Source organism: Rattus norvegicus, chromosome 6 (assembly GCF_036323735.1).
Source record: "Rattus norvegicus strain BN/NHsdMcwi chromosome 6, GRCr8, whole genome shotgun sequence".
Classification (NCBI taxonomy): Eukaryota; Metazoa; Chordata; class Mammalia; order Rodentia; family Muridae; genus Rattus; species Rattus norvegicus.
In genome coordinates this window covers 12,954,396-12,966,038 of record NC_086024.1, presented here as the reverse complement: position 1 = coordinate 12,966,038, position 11,643 = coordinate 12,954,396, and the positions used below count along the sequence as shown (strand labels likewise).

General features: G+C 53.1%; 1 protein-coding gene across 4 annotated transcripts in view; it reads left to right on the top strand.

The window, feature by feature from the left end:
- Nucleotides 1-11,643, top strand: part of Ttc7a (tetratricopeptide repeat domain 7A) — a 102,553-nt gene that overhangs the window by 49,336 nt on the left and 41,574 nt on the right. For all 4 annotated transcript variants that reach the window (XM_063262049.1, XM_039112459.2, XM_008764464.4 and 1 more), the window contains 4 exons: nt 474-557; nt 4,712-4,816; nt 10,347-10,464; nt 11,407-11,464. In XM_063262049.1, the coding sequence (XP_063118119.1) occupies nt 474-557; nt 4,712-4,816; nt 10,347-10,464; nt 11,407-11,464 (365 nt within the window). The remainder of the gene's footprint in view (nt 1-473; nt 558-4,711; nt 4,817-10,346; nt 10,465-11,406; nt 11,465-11,643) is intronic.

Here is an 11,643-nt window from a genome sequence, read left to right as displayed (position 1 = left end):
TGGCCCTTCCTCTCTTGCTCTCCTGTACGTCTCACTAGCCCTGTGACCTCTCAGTCAGTCACTCTAGCCTGGTTCATGGTTCATTCTCTGTGGAATGCTGGTAATTAGAGACCTTACCTTCGGGTGGTCAGGAGAGAGGGATGAGTTGACATGTAAAAAGTGGAGAGCCCTACCTCGTCCCTGTGATAACAAACACTGGTTATTTTTATTGTACACGCCTTATTTCACTTGCACATCAAATGGCTGCTGAAGTCACTTGTGTGCTATGGGGGTGGGAACTGAGAACTACAGAGGGCAGGACAAGTGTTATGTAGCCTCCCAGTGAATGTGTGGCAGGGACTGGATTACCCATTCCCAGGCTGCCCTGCAGCTCTCTGAAGGCAGTGACTTGGGTGCTGGTTACCCTGTGAGGGACTGGGATGACCTGGGCAGCTGGTGGAGCAGTACTGACCACCTTCCCCCCTTTCCCCCAGTGCCTAGAACGAGCCATGAAGTATGCATTTGGAGAATTTCACCTTTGGTACCAAGTGGCCCTCTCCATGGTGGCTTGTGGGAAGGTAAGGCACAGCAGAGCTGTGGGGGGGTGGGGGTTTAAACACCCACTCTGATCCCTCCCAGAGGCGGTGGTTTCTTGGATTTCTGTGCTGGAGAAGTTGGTATTGATTAGGAACTGTGACCCATTATTGGGATGGCTTCCTGAGGTGGGTGGGGAAGGCTCTGTGGGTGTTCCTCTCTTCCTGTGGTCCTCCACAGAGTGTTGCAGCTCTTCTGCTGTTGGCTCTAGAGGGGAACGATGTTCCTGCCCCAAATAGTTGTGATTTGGGAACGCACCTTGGGGGGTGGATAGCTGCTGCTGCTGCTGCTGCTGCTGCTGCTACTGAATGTAGTGAGAGGTACCTGGGTGGAGACAGCAGAAGAGGCAGAGAGCTCTGCCCAGAGCCCGTGGCACGGCACCGGGGTAGGCATTCGCCCCCCATCTGCCCAGCCCTTGCTCCAGCATTTCTGATTTTTTTTTTGCTCAGATCAGAACTACACTTATATAAGGCTCTATTTTCAGCAGCGACATGAAAGGAAAACCTTTCCGGAGCTGGGGGCTGAGGGGGATGTGACTGAGATCGCAATGAATGCAGGGAATAAGGTGGTCTGAGCTTGCAGACTGTTCCCAGAGCTGTAAATACCCAGAGCTCTTTTGTGGGGCTGAGGGAATCCCTCGCCCCCTGCCCATCTGTGCGGCTTTCCATTTCTAGCCCCACGGCCTCTCCGAGGGGGGCCCTCCCAAAGTGCCAGTACCGCCTCTGCAGATGGGGGAGTGCCAGCCAGCCCTGGGTCTCTGCAGTAAGACAGGCCAGGGCCTGGCGGGGGTTGGGGGGGACGGGGAGGAGGACCAGGTGCTACAGTCCTGTCAGACTGTCTGCAGAACCTAGCCAAAGCCAGCGGGGAGGCTCCTTGGGCATCCTCTGCTGTGCATCGGTCTTCCCAGCCCTTCCGCATCACTGGCCCACCTCCCAGAGCACCTCAAAGTCACAGCATGACCTACGGCGGGGTGCCAGTCAGAACCCAAGGAGAATTCCAATACCGACAGGACTGGCCCTGCAGGATTAGAGGAGACTCTCCCAAGGAGCAATCAGTATCTGATAAATGGAGAGGTGGAGGGCAGCGGGAACTCCAGGCGTGGAGGAGAGTGTGAACCAGGGGGGAGGGGCCAAAACGATGCTGGGAGAGCTATGTAGGACTGGAAGGCACTGCCTGCCGAGTTGGAACGGTGGGCAGGACAGCGGATCCTGTGCACACAGCAGCTTCTTCTTACCCAACAGGGACACCTTTAGCCTTAGAATAGCAGAGGAGCAGCCCAGAGCCTGCACTGCTCAGTGGGTTGTTGGGTTTTTTTTTTTTTTTTAAACTACCCTCTTTAAAAAAACAAAAAACAAAAAAAGAACAAGAAAACTATCCATGGACGTTAGCTCCAATTTTGAGAGCCTCAGGAAAAGGAACCACAAATGTGGGGTCTTTCACCTCCTTATGGGGTAGCTGGACCCAAAGAGGTCCAGACTCCAGCCTCTGGGAAGCCATCCTTATTCTGGGTCCTCACGATCCAGCAGGGTGGCCATGGGGAGTTGGAGTGGTTAGTGCATTCCTCATATCTGAGGCTATGTTGGTTGCAGACACTATTGGTCTCCACCCACACGAGCCCCCAGTGCACTGGGAGATTGTTCTAGAAGGCATTCTCCAACCCCACCCACCCACCCCGGGAATCCTGCTTGCCAAAACCATTTTGCCTGACTCCTGGCAGACTTCAAAGGAGTGAGTGGCTAGAGACTGCCTTTGCTGAGCCCAAGGTAGGAATCCAGGTCCTTTTCCTTCCGGAAGGTGCGGCTGGGCAGATAGGAATATGCCTGATGCTCACCTCACAGGAATAACGGATGAGTTCTGTTGGCATGATTTAGGTCATTCCCTCTCTCAGTCTCCATGTGGCAGTTGCATTGGCTGCGTTGCTAGGTAACCAGCATGACAGGGGGAAAAAGAAGCCTGCTGCTCCTACTGCTGGGTCCTCAGATGGCTCCTTAAATAGCAGTGTTCTTCGGTCTGCGTGGGGGTGGGGAGGGAAGGGGTGGGGTGGGGTGGGAGGCAGTGAATGGACTGTGGAGGGTCAGGACTGGAGAATCCTGTGTTTCCAGGATGCAAAGGTCAGAGGCTGAGGAGAAGCCTGAGGCTTGCTGGGGTGTGTAGATGGAAGGACGGTGTTGAGGGACTTAGCGTGTCATTCCCAGGTGAGCATCTCCGAGGAGGTGGGCCCTGGCAACTACCACACAGCCTTCCTCGCTGCAGTCCACACTCCTGTTATGCCTGATGTTTTCTGGTCCTGGACTGTGCTCCTATCTTAGAAAGATGGAGGATTTGGGCATTTGTGTTCTTCCCCACTACCCCACTTTCTGTGATCTCCTGGAGGGCTCGTCTGTCTTCCTCAGCTGACTCCATCCCTCCAGCCCAGTACTGAGGCCAGGGCAGGCCCGGGATGAACATACCTACAGTTAGTCACCCTGCCTGCCTCCTTTTACTTTAATAAAACAGCCGAGGCTGAAGGATTTATAATGAAAAGAAGCTTATTTGCCTCAGTAGTTTTGGAACTCAAGGACAGGGTGCCAACATTGGCCACCTCAAGGCAGATGACAAAACAGGAGTGGAAACAAGTGGGAGAAATTGTACAGCAAGACAGGAAGCCAGATGGGGAAGTACTTGAAAGTCTTGTTCATTTTATACCAGTCCCTTGCAAGAACTGTGAGAACAACATCCAGTTCTTTTAGGGCACACACAGTGACTGTTAAGTGTCTCCCAGGAGACCCCATCTCTTCATGGTTCTGCGACTTGGGGCTAACTACTCTGAGAATAAAGCCTCCAGCACGTGGAGAACACACTGAAAATGTACGCAAACCATAGCTCAGTCAGAGCCCCAGGGAATCTGTGACACCGGGTGGGTCTTCCATAGATGGGGAACAGAGAGGTAACAGGGGCGGGGAAACACACATTCCAGTCATATCCTACTGTGGGCGGGCGATGGGCCTGCCAGAACCCTCCTTTCCTAAGTGGTGCCCCCCGAGTTCCTAGGGAAGAAGAGGGTCGGTTTTAGGAGCTCAGCCCACAGGAGACCCCAGAATGTGGTAATGCTGCCGTCACACACATACGCCTGAGGTGCTCAGGTGGTTAGGAGCTTACCTACCAGCAAAGTTACGGTTCTTTCCTTTAGAACGAGTTGGATTCAGAAAGCAGGTCCAGGTTCCAGACTGTAGAACTGGACATACAAACACCTCCCCCCCCCGTCCCGGACACCAGCTTCTTCTGGCCAAGGTCATCACCACAGAGGCCATAGGGTAGTGTTTAAGAGTTAGGCCCATGCTATGTTCTAACCCTTTCTTGGTCACTCATTGGCTGTGTGGCTTTGAACCAGCTGCTTGACTACTTGGCTCTCTTCTCGGTTATAAACGGTCAGTCAGTTTGAAGTGACTAGTCTGTCTCAGCCATTCCCCTCCAGCGTGGCGTCATGCAGTGGCACAGACATATATACTAATAGGCATGAGTGAGTGTCGACTAGACCTTATTTACAAAAGCAGACAGTGGGTTAGATTCAGTCTGCAGGCTCTTTTGGCAGCCCCTGTCTTAGAAAAATGCCTGGCACATGATGAAACATTGAATACTATCTGTCATTCCTAATTGGAATGGTATGTCTGGGCCTGGGGCCCTTCCCTTCTGACCCTCCCCACCTCTCCTCAGCAAATCCCGATTGAGTCCTAGAGCCCGGGGGCTGGGGGAGCTCAGCTTCCTGTCTGGAGGTCTCCCTGACCCCCTTACTGTCTTCCCACCCTTTGCACATCTGTCCATCTGTCCAGTGCTGGTGCCAGCTCTCTTCTCTAAGGACAGGGTTAGCGCCTGTCTGTTCTCCATCTCTGTGGGTCTCATCTGAATCCTTTCTGTCTGTTATGTTAGGTGTTGCCACGTCACCAGAGGGTGAGCTTCGTGGTCTCCATTCTCCAATGGAGGGAAACAAGGCTCAGAGGAATCACCTGCAGTGAACATCATGGGGACTCCTCTCATTGGGCTCTCTTCCTGGGGAACAGAGCAAGAACTGTTGGGAGAACTACCCCCGAGGGCACAGGGCACCCTAGACTATGGAGACCTAGGATGGCCAGTGACTGTGTCCCCTCCTTTTATCCTGCAGTCAGCCTACGCCGTGTCGCTGCTACGTGAGTGCATGAAGTTGCAGCCCTCGAACCCCACAGTGCCCCTGATGGCTGCCAAGGTCTGCATTGGGTCCCTGCACTGGGTAAGTGACATGTGAGGGTATGGCAGGCCGAGCTCAGGGTGGATGACCTCCTGGGGAGGCCTCTAGCAATGGGAATGATGTGGGGGTGTTTGCAGTAGAAGACGGGGTGCCACTAGTGTAGGGACAGGAGGGCCCACTAGCTTCATCTTGACAGTATAGCCCCAGTTGGGATTGTATCTGACGATGACTCAACTTTGAAATGTGATCGTCAGAGAGTCAAACAGATGGGAAGTAGTCTGGGTGGGGTGGCAGGTAAGACCTCAGAGGCCGAGACAGAGGCTGCAGATGACTTCATAGTTATAGAGGAGGGGAGGGGTCAGAGTCAATCCTAGCCTGAGACACATCAACGATGGCTCCTTGCAGCCTCTTCTAGGTTCTTATTGAACCCCTAGCCTGGCTCCTGCTGTCTCCTCCACACTTCTGCTGAGGCCACTGTTAGGAAAAGCTCTAGCTCAAAGGACATGTCTGATCAGCTGATGGCCTTCACGGGGGGGGGGGGGAGAATGGAAGGGGGGTCATGACAGCGTCCCCAAAAGGTCAGTAGCTTGAAGCAGTGAGAACACGGAGGGTCTGCAGTCCTGAGCTCTGGCCTTTGATGGGCTCAGACCCAGGACACTGGACCACAGGGAGTGCTGCGCTAACCGGTTCCTGCCTCCAGATGCTCTTCACTTTGGTCCCAGTCCGCTTCCTGGTGTGAGGGAGAGTCTCTCTTCTGTACTCTGAGTGACACAGAGCAGGTTCATCATCCCTCTCACCTGTCATCTCGTACCCCACATATCCTCTCCTGCACCCCATTCCTTCCTCTGCATTCTGGATCCAAAGCAAGCGCCCACTCTGCTGTAGGCGGCATGCAGCTGCAGGGCTGCAAGGCTGCAGGCTACAGAGTCCCAGGCCAAATCCTTGCAGCAGAGGGTGCTGGGAGCTGAAGGTGTGGAGGGCTGGGTTGCCCAACCCCCAACTCAGACTCCTTATTTCACGGCATGGGAGGGAACCTTGGGCTCACCCCTTAGATGAAGCCTAAAATACCTGTGTCTCGGGGCGCAGGGGAGGGCACGTGTGCTCCCCTGAGCTGCCAGCTCCAGGGAGCTGTGAGCCCACCAATGGCGCCTTTGCCAGGAAGCCCTAAATTTAGGTCTTCCCACCATGGAGGAGCTGTTTCCCTCCAGAGTGTAATTACAGTGTTCGTGAGCATTCAGATTACATGGTAATAAAATTAGGATCAAATCAGTCCAAATTGAAATCAGATGAGTTAGGAGCAAAGTAATCAATGACAACATAAATAGAAAAGCCCTGAAGGAAGCTTAAACATGGAGACTTGTCACAAGAAAATGGGAGAAAGGCGGGCTGTTACCAGGGGCTGAGAATAGTTTGAGTGTTGGCTGGTTAGCACGGCTCTTCAGGGGAGTAGGGATGAGGCCAAGCTGTGCAGACTTCCTGACTTGGATGCTTCCTCTGGACACCTCTCACCCCCTCTTCTTTTATTAAAGTTAGTTTTCCTTTGTTTTTGTTCTTTGTGGCTGTTTTCCCTGCACGTATGTCTGTGCACTGTGTGTGCAATGCCCACAGAGGCCAGAAGAGGGTGTCAGATCCTCTGGGACTGGAGTTAAAGATGGTTGTGTACCACCGTGTGGTTGCTGGGAATCTAACCTAGATCTTCTAGAAGAACAGTCAGTGCTCTTAACTGCTGAGCCATCTTCTCAGCCCCACTTTGGACGTCTTAAAGTCTGGTTTATACACTCCTTGGGCATGGATTGAACTGTTGTATGCTTCTCCAGGGCAGAACCCTGGCTTTTCTGAGGCCAATGGGTGATGCTGATGAGTACCTATGCCCCTGCCCTCCAGAAACTCCGTCCCTTCACCGTGAACTTTGCCTGGTGTTTCCAAGTAAGTGCCTTCTGCATTTGCTTCCTGGCCACAAGGCAAATTTGGGGAGCAGATAGAAAAGAAGATGTAGACATTTTCTTGTCGTCCTCTGAACACATTTAAAATTGATTTAATTTTAAAAGTCGGGACCTCTTCAGGAGACACAGAGGACAGGGCGTGAGTGTATACTATATGCCACACAGACAGCAGAAGAGGTTGTGAAATAGGATGTCGATACTATGCAGAGGTCTGTCCTATGTCTCTCGTGGGGTCCTTATGCTCTGAGTGAGCAGATCAGGTGCGGGAAGGAGCCCAGGCTAAGGAAAAGATAGGGGTCAAGTCCTTTAGTGTGTCTCCTCAACTGCTTATGACTCTGAGGGAGTTGTTCTCTCTGTGAGTGCCTCGGTTCCCTCATCTATAATCTGGGAGCTGGCATGCCGCTAATCAGGTGGCCGTGAGCCTTAGGAGATGGCGTGTCTGTGTCTGGCACATTGCAGGTATGTGACAAATGGTGGCCAATATTGTTTACGTACGGCACCTTCAAAGTAGTACGCATTTAGAGATGGGTTGTTCACGGAGCACAGAAGCACAACGGCTCTCTTGCCACTGCCTTGTAGGTTTGAAAGTACTTACTACTCCCTGAAGAAAAAAGCAGATTTTCTGCAAAGCAGGAAAAGCTACAGGAAGGGGCCCAGGAGAAACCGGAGGTCTTTACACAGAGCCCACAGTCTCAGAAAGGCGCTCTCTCCAGTCCCTGGGAAGAGAGGAAGCAGGAGGGGCATCTGAGGCAGTGCGGGTGAATGAGGCTGTAGGCGGTAGAAGGCAGCCCTAGCCCAGCGCGTATGCCAGCTCAGCTCCGGGTCTGCTGTGCAGGAACCAAATTAGGAAACCCTCCGAGATAGAGAAGCCTGGGCAAGCACACGGCGTTTCCTTACTTACCAAGAGCGCAGTGGAACCGCCGGAGAGTCACCCCCCCCGCCTCCCGTACAGCGCGCTGTGCTTTCCCAAGTGTCAGAGAAGGAAACTGAGAGAGTGCAAAGGGTAGTCATGGACCCCTCCGACTGGTGTAGGCTCGAGTCACACACAGCTCTACCATTTGCTGACTGGCTGACATTGGGCTGGATCACATAAGCTCCCCATACCTTATAACCTCCTGCTGTGGTGCTAGGACACGACTGTCAGGCCTCAGGCTGCTTAGAAATCCAGAGGCAGGGGTATCTTCCCTAGACGGCTCTGTGTGAGCATTAGAGACACCATCAGAGTGGGGTCAGGAGACAGCATTGGAAACCTTTGTCTACTTGTATTCTGACAAGAAAGAGGACCCTCTACCACAGCCCCCAGAGGACCACTGGCTGCCTAAATTGGAGGCAAGGAGGAGGTGTCTGGAGTCTGGACCTGAGTTCACAGGAGGAAGCTGGCAAGGATAGAAATAGTGTTGGGCAGCCAGGAACCCCCCCCCCACACACACCACACACACACACACACACACACACACACACACACACACACACACCACAATACACATAGTCACTGCTGTTGGTCTTGACAACTACTTAAGCACACCAGACATCCCAGTCTCATGGCAGCAGTCCTCCCAGCAGCCCTCTGCAGGAGACACTGTTGTCCCAGTTAAAGAAGCAGGAACTGAGGCCCTCAGGATAATCTCAAAGGGCTGGAGACCAGGCAGTGTGCCCAGTGCTCTGTCCCCATCAGCCCACTACTCTGCCTCTGTGAGGAGAGCCGACTCAGGAGTCGGGAACCGGTTCTGGGTTGGGAGCTAGTTCTGATTCTGTTGAACCGCAGAGCCAGGGCGGCAGGGCCAAATTCTAAAGCTTTCGGATTGCCACACCTGCTGCAGACGAAGAGAGACAGGCCCTGATAAAACATTTTGGATTTATTTAGTTCTCTTTTTGCTATGACAGCATCCCCTCCCCATTTGCTAGCTAAAGTACCCACATCTATTAATACCATGTGTAATTATTATATTGTACATTAACTTACTTGGAATCAATACTGTTTTTCCTTTATAATTACCACAGTGATTCCGCATGCAGAAAGCCTGCCTTGTGGGTGTCACCAGAACTCAAAATAGTGTTGGCCCTGTAGGGACAGTCATGAGTCTCAGGTATTTTCTCGTTTCTTACACAGTGGGCTCTCTGCCCTTCAGGTCTGTTAGCTTTCTTTTATGCATATGCCTCTTCATAGCGGGGACTTAGCTCACCCTCACCCATTGCTCTGCAGCTAACAGCCTCTGGCTCAGGCAATTCCACTGGAACCCAAGGAGAGACACTTAACCTGTGCACCCTCCCCAGCCATGGCCGGTGTCAGGGCTACCCTTCTTAAATCGCCTTAAGTCAGGATATTTGTAGGGTTCCACAGCCAACCTGAGTGGGAATCTGACCTCCACTGAACTGCCTGTGCGATTGTCTGTCTAGACGGAATACCTGTGACTGGGGCATGGCTGTCTGTCTGGCGCTGTGGAGAGGTGTGTGGGTGGGAGGGAGATGTTGAAGGAAGAACCCTGGCTTCCTGGAAGCCAATGTTCTGGACGATACATAGACATTCTCCTGTGCTTTGCACATAGCAGGTTAGGGGCGCTGACTTCCTTAGGGTTTCATTGCTGTGAAGAGACACCATGACCACGGCAACTCTTAATAAAGGCGAACATTTAACTAGGGGAGGTTCAGTCCACTGTCATGGCAGCAAGCACAGCAGCATGCAGGCAGACATGGCGCTGGAAGAGTCAAGAGTTCTACATCTTGATCCAAAGGCAGCCAGGGGGAGGGTCTTTTTCCACCCTGGACGGAACTTGAGAATTAGAAGACTTTCAAGCCCACCTGTACAGTTACACGCTTCCTCCAATGGGGCCATATTTCCTAATAGTGCCACTTCCCATGGGCCAAGTATATTCAAACCACCCCAGGCACCTAGGGAAGAGTTGGTGGCGACACACGGACATAGCCCTCACTCCAGCCCTACACCCAGGCCAGCCCCACTGCCACGGGTGCCACAGGGTGCCCATAAGTTCTGCCTCCCGGGCCTTCTCCTTGGGTCCCATGCTGTGTGTAATAATGTGTGCCCGTGAGGCCTGTGCCAGTTGGGCCTTTTCCAGCTGGAACAATCCTCGGCTCCCAGGACAAAAACAGCCCAAGGCCTTTTTCCCCTGAATGTTCAAGCTCACTGGCATCCTACTCCGGAAGGGAGGGAGCGAGCCCAAGACTAGCCTGTGTGGCAGCCCCCCTGCTCTGCAGGTTGGCCATGTTCAAAAGGCACATGTTCCCAAGGCCCAGCCCCGGGTCTGGCTCCCTGTCTGCTGGACGGCCCCTACAGGGGCCACGTGAGGAGGCGCCACACGTACTGACCTGTTTGGAGTTCACGCTCTCAGCACTGCAGGCTTTGGGGATTGTCTTTCTGGACGAGCGGGGACCTGTGACCTTGAGCGCTGACTGCTTGGGGGAACAGGTCCAGGGGGACATTTCCTGGTAGATCAAACAGCTGGTCTCCTGCTTAGTCGTGTGGCCTGGGTAAGTCACATTGCCTACAATCCCAGTGAGAGAAGCTGTTCTGTTTGTGGTTGCGGCCTACAGTGCCCCAGGTTGGTGACTGTGTCGCCTTCCCTGCTTAGGACAGCACAGCCCACCCCAGTGACCACTGCCTCTCTTTGCAGCTGGAAGAAGCAGAACACTTTGCCATGGTGGTAATTGGCCTTGGAGAGGAAGCAGGAGAGTTCTTGCCTAAAGGTTACCTGGCCCTGGGCCTCACCTATAGCCTGCAGGCCACTGACGGTGAGTGCCGGGCCCCAGGACTGTCTACTTAGGGATGTTGCAGCTTCCCAACGGCCTCCAGAGCTTGTCATTCCACTAGTCCTTGCTTCTCCACACAGACACTCTCACTCCTGTGGGACATGTGCATACACTCCCTGTCAGACACTTGTGCATACATATGACATGTGCATGTACATACACTACTATACACATGCATACATACCACACACATGTGCACACACATCCCTCAGTTCCAAGAGTTTCTGCTGATGTTCAGACAACCGCTAATGTGCTATTCCTCCTCATGGACCCAGGTCTGTCACCATGTAGGTGCTGCCCGGGCCACATTGCCTCTAGTGCTTCCTGTGTGCAGTGCCATCCATCCTTTACCCCACCATGACTTCCCTCTGCTCCTCATAGGCCTTCCTGTACCCTCAGCTCTGCAGTAATCCTCTAGGGTCTTTGAAATCCCTCCTCAAACGTGACACAGACTCAGGCACCTACAGGAGTATCATATGGTTCTTATCCCTCCTGCCTTGGGCCACATGCTTCATTCCCAGCCATTCTAGTTCAGCCTCCCCATTGAGGAGACGACACCTACTTTGATGTCTTGAAGTCTGGAAGGCAGGAGGTGATTTTGCCCGCATGTCATGGTACCTGCTCCTGTGTGTAGCCTCAAGTAACCTTGAAGTTGTAAAGGACAGTCCGGTACTGGCGATCTTCTGCCCTTCACACATTCCGCCATGGGACCTCCAGGCACTGTCATCCTGGCTAGTGAGGTGGTCACCAATCCTTAGTTATAGTCCGCTTCTGCCACGGCAGTCTCGTATCCTGTCACTGCACCCTGAGGATGCAGATGAAACCCTTATAGGCTCCTTCCTTGCCAAGTTCCTGTGCTCTGGGGATGGGCCCGAGAGATTTGCACTTCCTTAGTGACCTCTCAATCTGTTGTGTCTCCTGCAGCCACCCTGAAGTCCAAGCAAGATGAACTTCACCGCAAGGCACTGCAGACACTGGAGCGGTGAGGACACCTAACCCTGTGCCTGTTTGTGTGCAGGATGATAAAACAAAGGGCCCACGATGCAGTTTCGCTCTCTGGAATGCATGTTCCTGTCTCCCTTTTATGGCTAAGGAAACCAAATTGCCAGGGGTCACCCAGCAGGCAGGAGTATGTTGTGGTCAAGAGACTTTGTCCTTAAC